The sequence below is a fragment of the Neolamprologus multifasciatus genome, chromosome 10 (assembly GCF_963576455.1).
Source record: "Neolamprologus multifasciatus chromosome 10, fNeoMul1.2, whole genome shotgun sequence".
Lineage (NCBI taxonomy): Eukaryota > Metazoa > Chordata > Actinopteri > Cichliformes > Cichlidae > Neolamprologus > Neolamprologus multifasciatus.
The window spans coordinates 33,823,488-33,845,237 of NC_140448.1; the positions used below are offsets into that span (position 1 = coordinate 33,823,488).

At 47.3% G+C, this 21,750-nt stretch overlaps 3 protein-coding genes across 4 annotated transcripts in view; 1 reads left to right on the plus strand and 2 right to left on the minus strand.

Annotated features, from left to right (window-relative positions):
- The first annotated feature begins 2,816 nt into the window (after positions 1–2,816).
- Positions 2,817–4,341, plus strand: pfdn1 (prefoldin subunit 1). Its single transcript, XM_085174941.1, has 4 exons — positions 2,817–2,944; positions 3,280–3,446; positions 3,533–3,617; positions 4,152–4,341. The coding sequence occupies exons 1-4, from the start codon at positions 2,912–2,914 to the stop codon at positions 4,233–4,235; spliced, it is 369 nt and encodes a 122-aa protein (XP_085031067.1). The 5' UTR covers positions 2,817–2,911; the 3' UTR covers positions 4,236–4,341.
- A 2,336-nt stretch (positions 4,342–6,677) lies between these two features.
- ttc1 (tetratricopeptide repeat domain 1) lies at positions 6,678–15,186 on the minus strand. Its single transcript, XM_085174939.1, has 8 exons — positions 15,081–15,186; positions 14,225–14,688; positions 14,082–14,142; positions 13,317–13,429; positions 12,773–12,809; positions 12,534–12,682; positions 7,554–7,608; positions 6,678–7,176 (listed from the first exon to the last, which is right to left on the minus strand). The coding sequence occupies exons 2-8, from the start codon at positions 14,672–14,674 to the stop codon at positions 7,040–7,042; spliced, it is 1,002 nt and encodes a 333-aa protein (XP_085031065.1). The 5' UTR covers positions 14,675–14,688; positions 15,081–15,186; the 3' UTR covers positions 6,678–7,039.
- Positions 15,187–19,698: 4,512 nt separating this feature from the next.
- The window catches only part of tmprss15 (transmembrane serine protease 15), a 28,221-nt gene continuing 26,169 nt past the window's right edge, over positions 19,699–21,750 (minus strand). For both annotated transcript variants that reach the window (XM_085174426.1, XM_085174425.1), the window contains 2 exons: positions 20,343–20,397; positions 19,699–20,254 (listed from right to left, as the gene is read on the minus strand). In XM_085174426.1, coding sequence (XP_085030552.1) covers positions 20,121–20,254; positions 20,343–20,397 — 189 coding nt within the window. In that variant the 3' untranslated portion in view covers positions 19,699–20,120. The remainder of the gene's footprint in view (positions 20,255–20,342; positions 20,398–21,750) is intronic.

The following is a 21,750-nucleotide window of genomic DNA, read 5'->3' on the forward strand; positions in this document are numbered from 1 at the left end:
CGCGAAAATGACATCACTTCCGGTTTCGGGCAGGTAATGGCGGACATGTGATTGTTCGCGCTGACGTCTAATCCAATGTAGGAAGTGTTACAAACAGCTGATCGGATCGGCAAAGTGTGTTTATGTTTTTGTTCCTGCAAGCGCTTTGATGCAGTTTTTGCAAAGCTATATGTGGAAGGAAACTGTGACCGAGGACAAGCTGATGACATGAGATGTAAGTACAACTCCTCCGGTTTCATATGCAAAAAAAATTATTGCGCTAGCTTACGTGGTTCCGGTTCTACGGGGATTTAAAAATAGTTACGCAAAACGGAGCATGCCCGCTCCGAACGGCTTTGAAAGGTTAAAGTACAATCCTTAATGTTTTCTGTGTGTATGGTGGGGGGGGGGGGGGGGCGCCAGAGGGAGTGTTCACCCAGGGCGCCAAACAGGCTAGGACCGCCACTGGGTGGAAAGGACGGATGTAGAGAAGTGATTTCCGGTTTCTCAGGACAGGTGACTGCGGGCTGTTAGAAATGCAGGAAACGAGCATGGCCCACCAGTGCTGCTGAGTTTAATGGTGATAGTGGGGATGCAGCGATACCACTTTTTTCAAACTGATACAATAGCGATACTTGGATCTGAGTACTTAACGATACCGAGTACAAAAACCAATACTTCCACCACACACACACACACAAAAGCATTGAATTGGAAGACCGGTTTTATTTTATTATCTGCTGATAAAAAATAAAATATTAATAAAAATGACCACAAAAACAAAACTTCAAGTAAAAAACAAGCACTTCTGTTAAATTATTGCAGAGTGTCCACATTGTAATTCAACAAACTATCAGTGAACTATTTGGCCCTGTCTCCAGCTTTCAGAATAACAAATAAACACTTGTGTTGGGAATAAAGTAAATAAAAATTAGGTTTCAGAATAAAATAAACAATGGACACAGAATGTTTGTTTGTTAATTTATTTCAAACATGTAAACAATATACAGGTACATTTAGTAAAGAAAAGTCAATACATTTCAATATCGCTGCTGTTCTGATTCGTTTACATGTTGAAAGGAAGTGGGAAGAAGTACACACATATTTAATCTCGTAAGTTATCAGTTAATATTTAGTTGCCTCCTCATTGATATAATCTGTAATAAAAATAGTGAACAACTATATACTATAATATCACATCATGAAATTTTAAAATAGAGACATTCACTTAATTTCAATATTTTCCTTTTCTTTATAGTTCGAGAAGATCATATTTTTATAACTCTTTTTGAACTGTTTTATGTTTGGACGTTGCTTTAATTCCATCTTCAGACTGTTCCACAGTTTCACTCCATGAACAGAAACACAAAGCTTTTCCTTTTAGTACGAACCTTCCCTGTTGTGAAGTTACAAAAAGCCCTTAAATTATAACTTCCTTCTTTCAACAAGAAAAAACATACTCTGAATATTTCCTGGCAGTTCCTTATTTTTTTGCTTTGATTAGAATTTGTGCTGTTTGGAATTTGGCGATTTTCAATATTTCAGTGCAAAAATAGTGAGTTTGTTCCTGTAAGCTGCACTGTGGATGATTCGAACTGCTTTTTTTGAAGAGTACAAAGTGAGTGTAATGTGGTTTTATAGTTGTTGCCCCAGACCTCTGCACAATAGCTTAAGTATGGTGAAACCAGTGAACAGTAGAGAATATGAAGTGATGTTTGTCTAATACCTGCTTTGCCTGGTTTAGTGTTGCAATGCTTCGTGATACTTTGGAATGAATATATCTTACGTGAGCTCTCAGTTAAGTTTTTCATCTGTTATTACCCCCAGAAATGTATTTTCACTGACTCTTTCAATATCAACACCATTTATTTGAATCTTTGCATTTGTATTTAAACGACTATTTCCAAATAACATAAGTTTAGATTTATTCAAATTTAATGATAATTTATTTTTATCAAGCCAGAACTTCACTTTACTTGTTTCATATCCTCCAATAAATTCTGCAGATCACCACCAGAGCAGATGATGTTTGTATCGTCAGCAAAGAGAACCATTTTTAATACTTTGGACACTTTACAGATGTTGTTAATGTAGAAGTTGAAGAATTTTGGACCCAAAACTGACCCTTGGGGTACACCACAAGCATGTGCATATGTGCATACATAAGGAGCAACCACCATTTAATTTCACAAACTGCTTCCTGTCACCTAAATAACTCCGGGCCCAATCTACAGCGACCCCTCTGACACCATAACGTTCCAGTTTCCTTGTTAATATATCCTGATCTATAGAGTCAAAAGCCTTTGTCAAGTCTCTGAATAACCCAGACACATGTTGCTTTTTGTCTGTGGTATCTGTGATGTAATCTATTGAATCTAATAGTGCCGATGATGTTGATCTGCTTGATCTGAATCCGTACTGACTCTTGCATCCCCCGAGTGGTTTTCACACAGCTGACTAAACGTCAAACAGAAAACTGATTGAACAGAAGTGTGAGACGGTCGAGAGTTTACTCCAGTGTCCTGTTATATTTTAGACAGCAAGGAGCAGACGGCGAGTTTATTAAACTCCACCGAGACAGCGGTGACGCAGATCTGAAGGCTGGACCGTCCTATTTCACAGCCTCGCACTTCCGGCCTTCTCGGTCTTTGGAGGACCCGGCCCACGTAGACCGCGAAGGCCGGGTCCTCCGAAGGATGCGGCCTACGTTTTGGGACACAGCTAATCAGAATCAGAATCCTTTATTGATCCCTGGGGGAAATTATTTTTGTTACAGTGCTCCATTATAAACAAACATTAACAAGACACTCCAGTCCAGCAGGTGGCGGTAGTGCACTCGACGCTCTTTACTACTCCGATAAAAAGATAGAGGAAGAAGAAGGCGGCTCTCACACATGCGCAGTGTGTCCTCAGAGTCGGGAGCAGAAAGAAGATGGCGGCGCCCGTAGATCTGGAGCTGAAAAAGGTAGGAGCTCCTCACCTGTGAGTGTGACTAGCGCGGCTGTTTCACGCGTGGTCGAGTGTTTTTTCCACAGTCTCCGGTTTAAACTGCCTACGACCTCCGTCTGTGTCTGTGCGCGGGACACCGAGGCCGTTACGCTCGTGACTTTAACACAGCTGCGCTCAGGCTTGTGCCGTCACCGTGATGTAGTTAGAGCCCCTAATGTCATAGCGACGCAGCGGAATCGTGTGTGAGTGGGTCTCTGGTGAGAGGCCGTGACGTAGAGCTAAAGGGGGCGGGTACTTCACAGTGGGCAGGCTCTGTTACCATGGGGACTAACCGTCAGGTGCGCTCCGCAGGCCTTCTCCGAGCTGCAGGTGAAGATGATCGACACGCAGCAGAAAGTCAAGATGGCCGATCTGCAGATCGATCAGCTGACGCGCGTTCAGAAGCACGCCAAACTGACGCACGCCGAGATCGCCACGCTGCCCGACAACACGCGACTCTATGAGGGTGTGGGACGCATGTGAGTCACCTACCTTTAACCTTAACACACCTGAACGTCACGCAGGTGTCAGCCAATCACATTGGTTCAATCATGATGTGTTTCAGGTTCATCCTGCAGTCCAAGGAGGAGATCAACAACCTGCTGACAGACAAACAGAAGACGGCTGACGAGAAGATCAAAGAGTTGGAGGTGCGCATGCCTCTTCTCATTGGCTAACTACTGATTGACATCACGCATGTGGGCGTGTTCTGCGTGGGGTTAGGGAAACCTGGTCTTGTTAGGAGAGACGGCATCCATCCCACTTTGGTTGGAGCAGCTCTCAAAATATGACTTCCAGAGTCTGTTTCACCTTAAACTTACTGAACACTTTCTCCTGAACACTGTTGCCAGGTGCTTATAGAGGGGCCCATGGCAACAATCTCAACTATCATGTGGACCCCCCCCCCCCCCCCCCCCCCCCCCCCCCCCCCCCCCACACACACACACACACACACAGAGGGTCACATGATAGTTGGGAGTCTTTACTTTAAAAAATGAAACACGTTGATGTAACTGTTGTTGTGATTTATACAAAAAAATGAATGAATTGTCCTGCAGTCTGATTTCAGGAGGTTGGAACAGTGTTGGTGTGCGACACACACACACACACACACTCACACACACACACACACACACACACACACAGCTAAGCACTGACAGTATGTTTGTGCTTGTGATTTCCAGCAGAGGAAGGTGTACCTTGAACGCAGCGTGAAGGAAGCTGAGGACAACATAAGAGAGATGCTGCTGTCCAGGAGAGCCCACTGACCATCATCATCATCATCATCATCACACACACTATACTTACACTGTAATACACACACACACTGTTTCCTGTGTGAGTTTTTCACAATAAAAGCTTGGAGACGCTCTGCCTGCTGGTGGGTTTTTTTCAGTCTGTGATTTAAATCTTTACTTTGAATTTGATGAGGATGATGAGGAAGACGACCCTGTTCTCAGGGGGTGATCTGATGATTAAAACCAGCAGACGATCATGTGACTGTATGTTTGCCCAAAGGAGGCGGGGTCATAACGTGATTGGTCACTTTGAATCCTTTAAAACAGAAGGATTCAAAGAGCTGACCTGAGGCCTGCGCCCTGAGGTCGGTGCCCTGAGGTCAATCAGGACATGAAGTGATTATATTAATTATAATTTCCCACAGATATTTAAAGCTGTCTAACACGTGTGTAACTGCACCACGCGTGGATGCAGCGCTGAGGACAGGTCCTGTATTTCTCTGGTTTTATGATGTTCTCAGTGTTGAGGTGATAAATCAGCACATAACTGAGCAGCAGCAGAAATAACAGCTGATTCATTTGGTCAGAGATTCATCCGAACAGGGAAGATCCTCTGAACCCTGAACGTTGAAGGTCAAAGGTCAGATAAGCTGCCGGTGTAAGATGAAGCTGAAAGAAACATTTACCTGGACAGGTGAGTGACATCAGAGCCCCAACGGCATGAGACTTTCTGAGAGCCAGCCCATTTGTTCACTGTGACGCCCCCCCAGCCCACATCCTGGGCTTTCCACTGATGTCACGTGACCAGTTTACCTCCTCCTTTCAATCAAAACCGCCGACACACCAACAAGAGGAGAGGCTAGAAAAATACTCTCCTACTACTATTGTTACCATAGTAACTACACGTAGTGGTGTTTATTACATGGTTATTACCTGTGAAATTGTCTTTCTTTGAATGTGCGCTGCAGTGGACACCAGGACAGGTTCAGTGCTGCTGTTGGAGTACAGAGGTGAAGCAGAGGGAGGTTCAGACTGGATGAAGAGGAGGAAGACACAGGACCACCTGACGAGGAGACTCGGGCGGTGCTCGGTGGGCCGGCACGAACTGTGTGTATCATTCAGTTCCAGGACAACGTATCCAGCGTAGTATCACATTAGATTACTGTGTTGAGAGTATCCAGTGCTTCAGTACTCGTGTGAGCCCGAGAACACTGGAGTCCGATTAAGCACATGGATGATAAACTGTTTGGCAGCTGCTACCCCTCAGACCCCGCTGTCAACAACAAACACCACCTGTCAACAACAAACACCACCTGCCAACACATTTCTTTGCCACGTCAGTGCATGTGGTTGCCTCCACCGACCAGAATTATCCACAGGACAACGATGGTAGGTTAGCAGGCAAAACCTCCTTGCCTACAAGTCTCTGCCCTCACTGCTGCTAACGGTCTGGGGCTGGAGTGACCAGAGACTGGTGCTGCAGTCGGCTTGTGATTGGTTGGATCGGTTCCCACAGGAACTCACATAAGCTTTGATCTATATGTCACAGCCATCGATCTCGGAGTCGTCTAACAACTGGAACCACAGTGAAGGACCAAGTGTCACAGCCAGTGAGGCACCAGGAGAGGAGCATCAGTGAGGGTGGAAGAACTACGTCTGTTCAGCTACATACACAGGTTAATATCGTCCTGGTAACAAACAGCAGAAAACAAGAATAATGAAGATTTTTGTTTTTTCATCTAATTAAAGGTTTTTAATGACACCCTAACACGGGTGGGGGACTCCAGGCCTCGAGGGCCGGAGTCCTGCAGGTTTTACATGTGTCCTTGATCCAACACAGCTGATTTAAATGGATAAATGAAAACATGTCCAGAAGTTCTCCAGAGGCTGGGAATGTGAATGTGCGGGGCTTGATGTCAGACAGGAAGTCACCTGCTGTCAGGATAATTAAGTCTAATCAGGTTATTGTGTCACAAACAGCTGATCCATCAGAGCGCTGACACTGAGGTCAGCGAGTGCTCTGTACCTGGCTTCATGACCTCAGTCTGTGGCCACGCCCCTCTGTAGGACATGTATAGGAATTTATTTTATTTATGTATGAATCACATTATTTTATTGTATGATGCCTTGGTGCCACTGGATTTTAACATGTCTCACACTCATGCAGTTAGACAAATGGTGGGGGTGTGGTAAGGAAGTTGGGGGAAGCAGAACTCCACAGGAAGAGTCTTTTGTGTCTTCGAGGACTCTGGGAGTGTGACCCTTAAGGTGTGAAACAGCTGTTTTGTTCCTGGAGAAGGTGTTTAACTGAGAGCCATGCTAGACTCAGGGAGACTTTGCTGTCTGCCCCGCGGTCATGAGGCTCCACCAGCCTGGTTTTTCTGTTCTTTGTGTTTGATTAAAGAATGTTAGCTACTGCTCACCGCTCGTCTGCAGGCTTTATTTAAGGGAAAACTTCCACAACAGACAACAGCCTGTCTGCTTACTTTATTAATAAAGACTCACAGCTGCACAGCTGGAACTGCTTCAGCACAGAGGAGGCGGGGCCTAATCCAGCTCAACGCCGTCAGAGGTAACCGCGGAGACACATAGAAGCTCCAAGTTAGAGTTTCATCAGAGCAGCTTAAATCAGACAGAAAATGAATGGAGTCTGGTTGGAACAGATTACCTTTCAGAGGTTTTTTTATTCCTCTTCATTAAGAGTCAATCACCAATCAATAACCAGTCCGTACTGGCTTCTTCATGATCAGTAACTAAACTGATCAGCAGACAGGTGAACCGCTGCTCTGTGGTGTGATGTCACGGCTGTGAGCAACGACATCACTGTGACATCATCACCTGTTGTTGTTGTTGGGGTTCTGGGTGAAGTTGATGGAGTAGGCGCCGCTGGCGGCGTCCTGGTTCACCTGGAAGTTGTTGGTGGAGAGTCCGAACGGCCGCAGGATCATGTTACCTAGGTCCTTCAGCTTACCTGTGGGTCAGAGGTCACACAGAGATCACAGCTCCATTGTATGTCTAATGTATGGCTTTTATTGTGAAAGGACTCCAGGCCCTGAGCTATCAGGCTTTTATTGTTTAAGTTGCATCTCTGTAATGTGAACAATCAGAGCCAACAGCTGATCAGAGTTCATGTCTGATCTGTGTGTGCCTTTAAAATCATGTGGATCGATCATGTGATTTCATTTCCGTCTTGTCACCGATTGGCTCCTCTCACCTGTCACAGGTGATGTAATGGCTGAAAAACACTGTCTCCACCTGAACAGGTACCAAGCTGCATGTCGCACCGACAGGTACGTACCAGACATTCATGGATGATTGATTAATGGTGTGTTCAGGTGCAATACGTACTAAGCATCTCCTCCTTCAGCTTCTCGTTCCTCTCCTGGATCTGTAGAGGCAGCCTCTGATAGAGACACACAGGTGGACACACACAGGTGGACACACACAGGTGGACACAGGGTGGGAGACACAGGTGGAGACACACAGGTGGACACAGGGTGGGAGACACAGGTGGAGACACACAGGTGGACACAGGGTGGGAGACACAGGTGGAGACACACAGGTGGACACACACACAGGTGGAGACACACAGGTGGAGACACACACAGGTGGACACACACAGGTGGAGGGAGAGAGAGAGAGAGAGAGAGAGAGGTCAGCTGTGTAAGTCTGTTTTTCGTCCCTTTCACGCCTCCTTAGCGCTGACCCCTGACCTCAGAGGGGGCTGAACCTGAATAAGCACAGAAGGCCCTGGTAAACCCTACTGGTCGCTCTGCACGCCGCTGTGACACCATCAGATTGGCACAGGAAGCTGCTGCAGTCGCCACGTTAGACGGAGGAGAAGAAGAAGTCAGAACTAGAAGCAAAGTTTGAAGATCTGAGACACTGTCGAGTGTTTGTTTCAATGATTTTTCCACAGACTGCTGCAGCAGCTCTGACCGTGTAGGAAACGAGGAGGCGTTTCTCTTTTACTGGCTGAGGTGTTTTTGCAGGAGGTGGCGCAGAGCCATTGCAGGGGGGGTCGTGGTATGAATGAAAACAAACAAACAAAACAATGTTTGGACACAGCGAGCATAATGAACATTTTTTTGATGGGGCTCCCACACAAACACAAAGCAGAGGATGAAGCATCACCAGATATGCTTCCAAACCAGCTTCGTTCCAGGCCAAAGACTAGAACATGTGATGAAGCATATCTCGCTTTAATACAGATTTTACTTGCTGTCAAATCTTGTTTATTTTGGGTTTTTTTGTTTTGTTTTCACTTGTTGTTTTCTGTCAGTGACAGTAAACTGCAATGAAGTTTGAAAACAAAATATGTGTGTGTGATAGGAGGATGTGTTGGTGCGGGGGGCCTAGCAAAAAAGTTTGGGAACCACTGTTTTACTGAGTGAGGAAGCTCTGAGAGTTGTGACCCCAGAGCTCTGTTGAGCCAACCATCCCTTTAACGTTAACTAGTAATGACTTCATAAATTCATTACAATAAATTGAAAATTTGTGATAACGACATAACTGACAATATAATTGACACTAGACAAAATACTTTACAACTCCACAACTTTATTAGTGCAAAAAAAAAAATCACTGCATTTTCACTTAAACAAGCAGCTGCTTCTTATGTGCATTAAAGTTATATAAAAATGTAACAGTGCAAATGCAAATAACTTGCTGACAGTTTAACCAAAAGACATTTCCAGTAGAAATGTGCTGACATATCCTGAGCATAACCATGTATGATATCCACTGAAGTTAAAAAGAGCTGCTTTGCAACATTAAACTGCAGTGTGCCAAATAAAAAAATCAAATACGTATTTTTCGGACCATAACGTGCTCGGGATTATAAGACACATTAAGTTAAACAAAGCAGTCAGATAAATCAAACCTTATTCAACTCATTCTTCTTCCTCCACTTCTGTAACACTGATTCATTAATGCTGTATCCTATCACAGCTGCTCTGTTCCCATGTTGTTGCAGTATATTAATAACTAACCTCGTGTTGTGGATGGATTATCTCAGTTGTTCTCCTGACTGAAGTTTGGTCCGTTTACAGCATCCTGCCATGCGATTGCATTTGTCTCTAACCATCAGGAACCCTCACGTTAACTTTTATCAAGTGGAAAAGTGTTAGCGTTCATCCTCCAGCTTCACTGTGTTTGTTATGCTAACATAGCTGTGTCGCTAGCAATCACGTAGCACATCATTATATAGCAGCTAGCCCAACTTCAGTAACCTTACAAACGTCACTGCTGTTTAGTTTTCTGTCTTCATTTATGTTGGAAGTGACAGCAGAGCTGTACGTTTGAATTTTTCAGAAATCTCAGTCAGAACATGCTATATCATGTTTAGCTAACTAGCGAGCTAACTTCCTGCTAACTTCTAACTCTGTTAAATGTAATAAATTCTGTTTTCATGGATGCCTGGATGTTAAACTTCATAGATAACCTGGTAAAGCAGCAACGCTGATCATTTTATTAAAGATGAAAGAATTGAGACAGTTTTTAACTCTCAGTGATGCTGCAGTGTTCGTTTGATTTTAGGACCTGAAAGGGACGGAGTTTAGGACCCAGATTACTCTGCGAGGCTCCTGCCTGCGGTAGCCATAATGCTCCGACAATCCATCAAGCGCTGCGGTTCGAGGTCAGTAAACACAACCATAATTCTTACATAAGGCGCACTGGATTATAAGAGGCACTGTGGAGTTTTGAGAAAATTGAAGGCTTTTACGAGCACCTTATAGTCCCACCAATACAGTAATAACGACGGCTTATTACTTAGTGCTTTGGTGTGTATCTGACGGACAAACACCAAACCAGTTCCACATCACTGAAGTTGCACCATTTTTACAAACCAATTCAGGTTCATCCGTTTCCCTCAACAATCCGCTTTCCCCCTTCTCATCCTCCGTTGCCACCATGCTTTTTGCATTTTCTTATCGTTGCGTAACATTGGGCCTGTCTAGATATGCGTACTTGTGCGTACTTGCGTCCTCGTGTACTCGTGAACGTCATCAGTCGGAGACCAAGTACTGTTCCAATTCAAGTACGCATCAAGCCAAGAACGCCGAAAAATTCCCGCATGTGTTCCCGCTCCGCCTGTTTTATCGAGCATGCATCAGTGGTGACTCGTGTGGACTTGGTACAGCTAAATATCCCAGAATGCATTTCGTCCAAACTCAAACATGGCAATGGTGGACGAACGGGGCTAAAAACTTTTAAATATTTCAGGGTCACAAAATAAACGTTTAAGTTATTTTCAAGCGAGAATGTAGCTGTGTAAACTTCAAATCTCTGCTCGGTTTATCAACATATCGCATATTTCCAAATGAGCTCCGACGTTTTCGGAGACGTCCGTCACCCGCCAGCTCCATAGCAGACAGCGAGGTCGAGGATCACTAGAGCCGGCGACAACAGCGGACTCCTGGCACATCATTTTCAACCCCCCCCCTGCGGTCTTTTCACTACTCAGGTTAAACAAACCCCAGCAGCTGTCTATTGTAATGTTTGAGTGTCCACTAAAATAAAAATAGAAGCGTACATCTCACCTGCTTGTTTTTTATTAAGGCATACATGTACACTGTTTTTATTAATAGAGATTTCACTACTGAGGTTAAACATGATATATAAGTCACTTAGATCACTTCTAAATGTTAATGTTTGGTTTATTTCAGTGTTTTATTTGTTCCTGAGTAAACCGGTTTGGCTGTGATTAAAGCTTCATAACATATTACTCACAGTTAAATTAAGAGGCGACGGCAGTAAAAACTCCGGACCTGTGACATCATCAAGTACGCTGGTGTTCCACTTGTACAAATCGCGAGTCCGTGCTCGCGTTCTCAGCGAGCACGGACTCGTAGTGCTGTGCGATATGACCAAAATCTCATATCCCGATATAAGACATTTATCGTCCTGATAATGATATAAATCACAAAAATGTAACATTTCCTGTAACTTCTGTGAATCTCGGGCAGCTCGACTTGTGTGAAATGTTTCCAGCTGTGCGTCATGTAGCTGGAGTCGAGTGTTTTAACCGATGCATGAAACGACACATTTTTAGACGTACGTTGTAACGGCGCCGTTTTCTTTGTATTTATTACACGGCGTGCTGTACAGCCTGTTCTAACGTTTGAGTCTAAGGTTTATTTTTTAGCACCTGGCGGCTTTTTTACTTCTCATCCGTAAATAATCTGCTCTTTCACGTGATTCAGTTTATTTTGAAAAGTTTCAACAGGATCTTGAGCTTTATTGTGAAAGGTTTACGTGGAACATAAACAAGCGGACACGCGATGGTGTTACCATCATTGTTGCTAACGACAACGCATAAAAACAGGCGCTTGTCTGTCTGTAGTGTGTTTATATTAAATATAAGAGAAAGAGAGAACTTAAATTAATAATAACTACAGTGACATCAAAACATGAACAAATATCGCTGTAAACAGTTTATTTTGTGACACCACGAAACAAACGACAGACGTTTTTATATCGTCATCCGATATATATCGTTATATCGAACAGCCCTACGGACTCGCGTACTTGAGAATTGAGAAAGGGCCATTGTACCGTGAACTGTATAATATGGCCCAGCCCTAGCAGGGAGGTGGTTTATGTAAGGTGTGGTTACAGGGGGCGGGAGCCTGCAGTACAGGCGATGTGACGCCATACATACGTACACATTTCTTTCTAAACACGACTGAATCCACAGAGGAACATCCTCACAAACACAAGCTGAGTTAGACAATGACTGATGGTGTCAGATGGTGCAGCTGATTCCAGCTGTTCTCCCTCACAGCAGCTGTTTGATTTCACTTCCTGACAGCGCTCATGTCGTCTGAGGCCTGCCCAGAGTCTGTGTGTTCTCCAAGCATCAAACCGGGGACCCTTCACATGTAAGAGTTAAGCTGTTAATCACCACAGGAAGTCTATAAGATCAGCACCAACACGAGCGCTCTTCTTCTACAGTGACCTCAGCAGGGCTCTGAGAACACTCTGACCTGGCGCCGTCATGAACACACTACAGCGGTTACCATGGTGACCTGCTTGTATCAGCCCACAGACGTCCTTAGTTTGAGAACTTTCAGTGAGTTTACATTCATCATGATTTCACCTACAGAGTACTCCATCAGCCGGGTCATCTCTTTAACGGCTTCACTTCCTGTTTCTAAAACTCCGCTAACGCTAACTGGCATCACAATTTAAAGACTGATAAATTACACAAATGAAATGGAGATTTCATGTGAACTCCAGCTTCTTTGGCGTTTAGCCCACATTTTAGGTTTTAGCATCAAACAGAGCTTGACTGGTTCTGCTTTGTCCCACAGTCAGTGAACTCACCATGGCCGCCTGCCTGGCAGCAACATTATTTGGGTCTCGTTCCAGAACCTTCTGGTAGTCCTCCAGAGCCTCGTCCAGCTTCTCTGTCTGCTCGTAAAGCTCCGCCCTCCTCAGCAGCGCCCGCAGGTAGTCAGGATCCAGCGCTATTGCTATGGGAACCACAAAGCCAATCAGTCAGTACAGTGAATAATCATTACACAGCCGCTGCTACCCAGGAGGGGTGTGATGTCATCACTCACCTCTGCTGCAGTCTGAGATCGCCTGCTCCTTCAGCTCCTGACAGAGACACACACTGTAAGCACGCCGCTAACCTGTTAGCACGCAGCTAATGGCATTACTGATAACTGATCATTGCTAACATGCAGTGTTTTGCACGTTTTAAACTTTTGCTCTCATCGGTCGATCAGGAGGAAACGCCCACCCGCTGCAGCACGAACCTGGTGACTCGAGCAAACTGCAGTCGCAACATTAAATGTCCAGCGGCCTAATTTGGGGCTGTGTGATGCCCACGCACAGGGCATCGCACAGGAAGTGACACAGGAAGTAGAAAACGTTAGGAGGTACCCAAGTTTCAGAGGGAAACGAGCGATGTTTACAGCGCGTGGACGCTTCCTCCTGATTGGATGAGGTGTATCTGTGTGCAGAGCCACAAAAGGACTGACCAACACAAAGCTGTGTTAGAGGTGAAGCAGGTAGAACCAGACTTCTGTCACACCCACGGCTCTACATCCTTCATGTTAGCAACGACAGCGGCATAGAGCTAGCATGTTTATAGCGTGTTACCAGGTGCAGCCTTGCGGCGGCTCTGTTGGAGAACAGCACGGCTCGCTCTCTGCTGAAACAGACCGGGCACACAGACAGCGCGTCCGTGTAGTTTCGCCCCGCCTCCGCCCAGTCTGTGGGAACAACAAGCAAATGTTACACACAGAGCACGGCTCGCATCTGTACCGCCAGGTCACCGCGGTAACAGATCAACATGTATGACATCACCATTTCTGAAGACGGCTCAGTTTCCTGATGAGCAACAGTAATAAATAATATTGATTGTTCCAGCAGGTCAGACTGAAAGTGATCACGTGATCAAGTCTGTCATTCAGCTGCAAACACAGAGCACACACCTGAACACGTGTTCATCCAATCACATTCATTCACCCTGATCTGATGTCACGTCTCCTTCATCAGGCCATGTTTCCATGGATACAGGTTAAAGTCTCACAGTGCAGGCGGCAGTGCTGAGCATGCTCAGACACAAAATCATTCACTGCAATCAAAATTTATTTTCCCGCCACAGATCACCAGATTCTGCTGGTCGGAGTCAGAGCTCGTTCAGGGTCAGAGGTCACACAGACTCTCACCTGTGGTTTAGGCGGCTCTCAGGGTTCATGTTTGTGTGAGATGAGCCACATGATCCATACTGCCCTTTTTAAATTGGTCAGAAGCAGCTAGCCCCGCCCCTTTCATTTGACCGTGTATGGGAAACCCTGATAGTGTGACCTCTGACCCCTTGCAGTATGCAGGAGCTCCACAGTGCTGATCTCACAGACTCACCTCCCCTCTTAAAGTGGGCGTTTCCCGCCTCCTTCAGACTGATGCTCTGCTGCCGTCGACTCTGAAAAAGAAGAACTCTGATTTACCACCGTGTGCCGACACCTAAATGCCTCTCGATGCAGGTACTGGTCAGCAGGTATTACCTTCTTCTCCTCCTCGGTCAGCTCCTTTTCCACCTCCCTCAGGTAATCATCATCAAACTCTACGGCTGGGCTCACCTCCTCCTTCAGCTCCGAGTCAGAGTCATGCAGGGAGTCTCCATCTTGTTGCTCCTTCACCTCCTCCTCTTCCTTCACCCCCTCCTCCCCCTGCTCCACATCCTCTGTCTCCAGTGGAGCTTTCACCTCCTTCTCGTCCTCCTCTTCCTTCAGTCTGTCTCCCCGCTCCTCTCCCTGGTGTCCTTCTGCTGCCTCCCTCTCTGTGTCTCCTCGTTCAGTCTGTGTGTGTTTAAAATGAACGTCCTGCTGGCTCTGCTCTCCTCCTTCTCCTGCAGCGGGGTCAGGAGGCTCCAGCGTGTCCGGACAGTCATAGAAGTCCTCCTCGTGCTCGTCCTCCTCGGCCCTGCTGTGTCTCTGTATGCCTCCTCCGCTCATTCTGAAACTCTGAGCTAAAATAAAAATTTAACAAACCGATTAGAGGCCTGACCTTTGACGTCACACAGAGCCAGTGCTAGCCAGCTAGCTGTCACTGAGCTAACAGCTTCAGTTCCTGCTGAGCCTCACTCTTCTTCTGTGGCGATCAGCTGATCAGCCATCGAAGGATCGGGGCGATTCGCGTCTGCGTCACTTCCTGTTGATCAGCCGGTATTGATCACAGGTCAGGTTTCTGTTTGTTTACTAAGGAGCTACATGCTAACAGCTAAGCTAACGGTCAGCTGGGAATCTACACGCACGTGTCAGTCGTAACTACGTCACGGCTCTGCCTGACGTCATCGAGGTGACAGTCCGTTGCATATCGATAACCACAGAAACGTTGAAATCAGCTGATTTTCGGTCTCACCTGTAAACACCGGTGAATCTGCGCGACCACGTTCACTGACGTCACTTCCTATACGAGGAACGCTTCCGTTTCCTTTTTAAAGTGTCCTGTAGGTACCGCCCCCTGCCGGAGGAGGAGTTTGTTTGTTTTTATTTTGATATGAACTTTATTTGACTATCCAGAGTTGGGACCAGGAAGCAGAGTTGCAGTCTTACACGCCTCTCTGCAGCTTCTCTCCTCCTGCTACCCCCAAAAACCCATCTCCATAGAGACTGCGTCAGCTCCCAAACAGACAGAAAACAAACTAAAAACCAGCAACAAACAACTTAAACATAAAAATTCACAAAGAAAGAACAATACAGTATCCACATCTGAACCAAAGAGTAAAACAGTGAAATGTGGATTATTAAATATTAGGTCTCTCTCCTCCAAGTCTCTGTTAGTACATGACTTAATAATTGATCAACAAATCGATTTACTCTGCCTGACAGAAACCTGGTTGCAGCAGGATGATTATGTTAGTTTAACCAGGTTAGGATTTATCACAATATTTCTGATGGCCTTGTTTCTAAACCTGCTGTCACCACAGTGAACTGTCTGCAGAGCTGTCTCAGTCCAGGAGAGATGTGCACAATGTCTTCTTCAGTCATTGATCTCAGAGGGGCTGGGACGGCTTTGGTTAGTGTTTTATAACTCTTTGCAGCCTCTTATGTCAAACCTCTCACAGAACGTCTCATGTTTTAATTGGCCCCATTCTCATCCATAAAACGAGCTACAGCCCAAATCCCTTTGGATCTCCACTCATCCATGTACACAGATTTTTTTACACAGACAGATATACCTGCTTTTTCATACTGGGGTAATGTGAGGAGTAAAGTTATGTTTATAAATTCATTTCTAATAGAGAAGGACCTGCTGAGAGTTTAACAGGTAACGAGCTGCAGTCAAAGTCACAACGCAACAAAAAGTCTGCTCCACCCATTTCACCCAAAACCACATTGGGAATATCGTTCCAAAAGGAATGTTTGTTCTTAATGAAGGATCTTATCCATTTCAATTTTACCACACCATTCATAACATCAAAGTCAATGGCATTAGCCCCGCCCTCTTCACAATATTTAATCATATCATTATTCTTTATATAATGACATGTGTTCCTCCATATGAGCTAGAGTGGTGCCTCACAGCAGAAAGGTTCCACGCCCACTCTGTGGAGGGTAAACTGCCCACAGTTGTGAATGCTTATCTGGGTGCTAGCCCTGCGTCAGGTTGGAAACCTGTCCAGGAGTGCCCCGCCTCCTGCCCCGTGATAGCTGAGATAGGCTACACCCCCTGATGAAGACAGAGCAGTGTGTGAGCCAAACTGAGGGTGAAGCTAAGCTGAGAAATGTGACGTATCACAAATGAGGAGGAGGTGCAGAGGATTTGAGTAACAGAGGAGGACGCTGGGACAGGAGGAGGTGCAGAGGGTCAGAGTAACAGAGGAGGACGCTGGGACAGGAGGAGGTGCAGAGGGTCTGAGTAACAGAGGAGGACGCTGGGACAGGAGGAGGTGCAGATGGTCTGAGTAACAGAGGAAGACGCTGGGACTGGAAGAGGTGCAGAGGGTCAGAGTAACAGAGGAGGACGCTGGGACAGGAGGAGGTGCAGAGGGTAGGAGTAACAGAGGAGGACGCTGGGACAGGAGGAGGTGCAGAGGGTCGGAGTAACAGAGGAGGACGCTGGGACAGGAGGAGGTGCAGAGGGTCAGAGTAACAGAGGAGGACGCTGGGACAGGAGGAGGTGCAGAGGGTCTGAGTAACAGAGGAGGACGCTGGGACAGGAGGAGGTGCAGAGGGTCAGAGTAACAGAGGAGGACGCTGGGACAGGAGAAGGTGCAGAGGGTCTGAGTAACAGAGGAGGACGCTGGGACAGGAGGAGGTGCAGAGGGTCTTAGTAACAGAGGAGGAGGCTGGGACAGGAGGAGGTGCAGAGGGTCTGAGTAACAGAGGAGGACGCTGGGACAGGAGGAGGTGCAGAGGGTCAGAGTAACAGAGGAGGACGCTGGGACAGGAGGAGGTGCAGAGGGTCAGAGTAACAGAGGAGGACGCTGGGACAGGAGGAGGTGCAGAGGGTCAGAGTAACAGAGGAGGACGCTGGGACTGGAGGAGGTGCAGAGGGTCTGAGTAACAGAGGAGGACGCTGGGACAGGAGGAGGTGCAGATGGTCAGAGTAACAGAGGAGGACGCTGGGACAGGAGGAGGTGCAGAGGGTCTGAGTAACAGAGGAGGACGCTGGGACAGGAGGAGGTGCAGAGGGTCAGAGTAACAGAGGAGGACGCTGGGACTGGAGGAGGTGCAGAGGGTCTGAGTAACAGAGGAGGACGCTGGGACAGGAGGAGGTGCAGATGGTCAGAGTAACAGAGGAGGACGCTGGGACAGGAGGAGGTGCAGAGGGTCTGAGTAACAGAGGAGGACGCTGGTACAGGAGGAGGTGCAGAGGGTCTGAGTAACAGAGGAGGACGCTGGGACAGGAGGAGGTGCATCGGGTCGGAGTAACAGAGGAGGACGCTATGACAGGAGGAGGTGCAGAGGGTCAGAGTAACAGAGGAGGATGCTGGGACAGGAGGAGGTGCAGATGGTCAGAGTAACAGAGGAGGACGCTGGGACAGGAGGAGGTGCAGAGGGTCAGAGTAACAGAGGAGGACGCTGGGACAGGAGGAGGTGCAGAGGGTCTGAGTAACAGAGGAGGACGCTGGGACAGGAGGAGGTGCAGAGGGTCTGAGTAACAGAGGAGGTGCAGATGTTCAGAGTAACAGAGGAGGACGCTGGGACAGGAGGAGGTGCAGAGGGTCGGAGTAACAGAGGAGGACGCTGGGACAGGAGGAGGTGCAGAGGGTCTGAGTAACAGAGGAGGTGCAGATGTTCGGGAGTAATAGAGGAGGACGCTGGGACAGGAGGAGGTGCAGAGGGTCTTAGTAACAGAGGAGGACGCTGGGACAGGAGGAGGTGCAGAGGATTTGAGTAACAGAGGAGGACGCTGGGACAGGAGGAGGTGCAGATGGTCTGAGTAACAGAGGAAGACGCTGGGACTGGAGGAGGTGCAGAGGGTCAGAGTAACAGAGGAAGACGCTGGGACAGGAGGAGGTGCAGAGGGTCAGAGTAACAGAGGAGGACGCTGGGACAGGAGGAGGTGCAGATGGTCTGAGTAACAGAGGAAGACGCTGGGACTGGAGGAGGTGCAGAGGGTCAGAGTAACAGAGGAGGACGCTGGGACAGGAGGAGGTGCAGAGGGTTGGAGTAACAGAGGAGGACGCTGGGACAGGAGGAGGTGCAGAGGGTCTGAGTAACAGAGGAGGTGCAGATGTTCGGAGTAACAGAGGAGGACGCTGGGACAGGAGGAGGTGCAGAGGGTCTTAGTAACAGAGGAGGACGCTGGGACAGGAGGAGGTGCAGAGGGTCTGAGTAACAGAGGAGGTGCAGATGTTCGGAGTAACAGAGGAGGACGCTGGGACAGGAGGAGGTGCAGAGGGTCTGAGTAACAGAGGAGGTGCAGATGTTCAGAGTAACAGAGGAGGACGCTGGGACAGGAGGAGGTGCAGAGGGTCGGAGTAACAGAGGAGGACGCTGGGACAGGAGGAGGTGCAGAGGGTCTGAGTAACAGAGGAGGTGCAGATGTTCGGGAGTAACAGAGGAGGACGCTGGGACAGGAGGAGGTGCAGAGGGTCTTAGTAACAGAGGAGGACGCTGGGACAGGAGGAGGTGCAGAGGATTTGAGTAACAGAGGAGGACGCTGGGACAGGAGGAGGTGCAGATGGTCTGAGTAACAGAGGAATACGCTGGGACTGGAGGAGGTGCAGAGGGTCAGAGTAACAGAGGAAGACGCTGGGACAGGAGGAGGTGCAGAGGGTCAGAGTAACAGAGGAGGACGCTGGGACAGGAGGAGGTGCAGATGGTCTGAGTAACAGAGGAAGACGCTGGGACTGGAGGAGGTGCAGAGGGTCAGAGTAACAGAGGAGGACGCTGGGACAGGAGGAGGTGCAGAGGGTTGGAGTAACAGAGGAGGACGCTGGGACAGGAGGAGGTGCAGAGGGTCTGAGTAACAGAGGAGGTGCAGATGTTCGGAGTAACAGAGGAGGACGCTGGGACAGGAGGAGGTGCAGAGGGTCTTAGTAACAGAGGAGGACGCTGGGACAGGAGGAGGTGCAGAGGATTTGAGTAACAGAGGAAGACGCTGGGACTGGAGGAGGTGCAGAGGATTTGAGTAACAGAGGAGGACGCTGGGACAGGAGGAGGTGCAGAGGGTCGGAGTAACAGAGGAGGACGCTGGGACAGGAGGAGGTGCAGAGGGTCGGAGTAACAGAGGAGGACGCTGGGACAGGAGGAGGTACAGAGGATTTGAGTAAGAGAGGAGGACGCTGGGAGAGGAGGAGGTGCAGAGGGTCAGAGTAACAGAGGAGGACGCTGGGACAGGAGGAGGTGCAGAGGGTCTGAGTAACAGAGGAGGACGCTGGTACAGGAGGAGGTGCAGAGGGTCTGAGTAACAGAGGAGGACGCTGGGACAGGAGGAGGTGCAGAGGGTCTGAGTAACAGAGGAGAACGCTGGGACAGGAGGAGGTGCAGAGGGTCTGAGTAACAGAGGAGGACGCTGGTACAGGAGGAGGTGCAGAGGGTCTTAGTAACAGAAACTAAGCATACCAAACCAGTTAATGTCATTCATCACAAGGATTCAATTTGTTGAATTTCATTTATTTTGTTTAGACTGATACAAACACAGAAGAAATTTTAGAATCACCGATTTGATATTTTCTCTACATTCAACACATTTCTGTTCTTGTTGTTACTGATAAACATAAAAAGCTCAAAGCATCTTTTTGGTCACTGTGTTGCTGCCACCTGCTGACAGAGCTGGATATTACGCCATAATGAAAGTTTTAGAATAAAATCTTTATTTCATAGACTTGATTAATGAGATCTTTATTTGAAACAATCAAACTTGATTGATTTCTCTTTGGAAATGTGTTTCCATCTAGTCAGCTGACATTGTTAGTGTGTCATGTGACTCTTTTATAATCGGAACATGTCACAGTGGATCTTTAAAGTGTGATGAAGAGGAGGAACGTCGGGTCTGAGCGACCCAGGAAGCAAAGGCCGAGACTCGAGCATAGACTCCGGGTTTCTGAGGAAGTCCACAGCCTGCGCCAAATGAGGTCACACCTGTGAGGAACCAATCAGAGAGCAGCGTTCCGTCAAACCTAATGTGAGGCTTATATCTATATTCTCTGTGTGTGTGTGAGACACCAACCAATCAGAGTCCAGCTTCCATCATCCAGACACATCAGAGGACCACCAGAGTCACCCTGAAAACACCACATTTAAACTTACACACTTACAGCTTATAGACCCATCAGCACTGAGAGCCTGAGAGTCGCACCTGATGTCTGCATCCATGTTACAGGTTCATCCTTTACTCAGTACGGCATGCAAAAGAATCAGCATGTCATGGAGTGGGTGGGAGGTCCAGCATTGTCCTTATCTTGGACAACATCCACCTCTTAGACACCACCCTAAGGGAGTCTGGCCCCACAACGTTACTAGGTTTGTGATCAGTTTATTGAGCCTGTTGGCATCGATGACCCCCAGCTTGCTGCCCCAGCATGCAACAGCAGAGAGGATAGCACTGGCCACAACAGACTCATAGAAAATCCTGAGCATTGTCGGACAGATGTTGAAGGACTTCAGAGACTCTGGCCCTTCCTGTATAGTGCAACGGTGTTTTAAACCCAGTACAGTTTGTTATCTGCTCTAAGGTATTTATAGTCCTCCACCATAACCACATACGTCATACGTTTGCTGGTCCTCCAACGACTGAACTATACAAACTGAAGTGAATGCTGCAGTACTTCTGTATAAAGAACTGCAGTTAGGTTCAGACGCTGCACATGTACCTTCATCTGTCCCTGCAGTCTAAAGAAGAGCTGAGGAGGTGACATGCAGAGTGTGTTGTTCAGATATGAATGGTGTCCTCCTTCGGTGTACAGTAAGCTGATGACATAGGGTGGATGTTTAAGGGTTTCTGACTCAGCCCAGCACAGGGTATCCACCATTCGGGTGGATGCTGTGGGTGAGCGTGTGTAAACATCTGCATGAGCTGAATAATGAAACATTTCTTTGATATTGTAGGAAAGTTTTTTTTTGCATGAGTTTGAACTATCTGAACGGTAAGTACTGGGCAACACCTTCTCCTCTGTCAGTAAGTTTTCATCAGTGAGCTGAGAGTTACTCAGGGTCTGTTTGGAGGTTGGTTCTTCCTGATAAAGGCTCCGAGTTCTGGTCACTGATTAAATTGATGATGTTTAGTTCAGGACCTCTGAGGGTTAAACCTTCATTCCTTTAGCTGGTTCACCTCAGAGGTTCTTCTCACCTGTCTAACAGCCCTCCACCTTCCTTCTCTGTCTCCACCTTCCTTCTCTGTCTCCACCTTCCTTCTCTGTCTCCACCTGTTCACTGAGGTGATGAAAACTCTTTTTAAAGTTTTTACAGCTTCTCCTACTCTGCGACATTGAGTTGAATGTTTGGGCTGTTGTTGGAGTCAGAGGATCTAGAACGTTCCTAGTTTTGAATAAGCTGAAGATTTAGGCCTAAGACTTTAAGATCTTTTGGTGCCCAAACTTTAGCATTAGCCTGTCTGTGTTATGGTGGATGTTTGGAGT

Coding starts and splice junctions, on each gene's coding strand:
- ttc1 (XM_085174939.1), bottom strand. CDS start 14,674: ATGAGCGGAGGAGGCATACAGAGACACAGCAGGGCCGAGGAGGACGAG. Junction 14,143..14,224: donor TGACCGAGGAGGAGAAGAAG/GTAATACCTGCT, acceptor CTTCTTTTTCAG/AGTCGACGGCAGCAGAGCAT. Junction 12,810..13,316: donor CCGCCGCAAGGCTGCACCTG/GTAACACGCTAT, acceptor TGTCTCTGTCAG/GAGCTGAAGGAGCAGGCGAT.
- pfdn1 (XM_085174941.1), top strand. CDS start 2,912: ATGGCGGCGCCCGTAGATCTGGAGCTGAAAAAG. Junction 2,945..3,279: donor TAGATCTGGAGCTGAAAAAG/GTAGGAGCTCCT, acceptor TGCGCTCCGCAG/GCCTTCTCCGAGCTGCAGGT. Junction 3,618..4,151: donor AGAAGATCAAAGAGTTGGAG/GTGCGCATGCCT, acceptor TGTGATTTCCAG/CAGAGGAAGGTGTACCTTGA.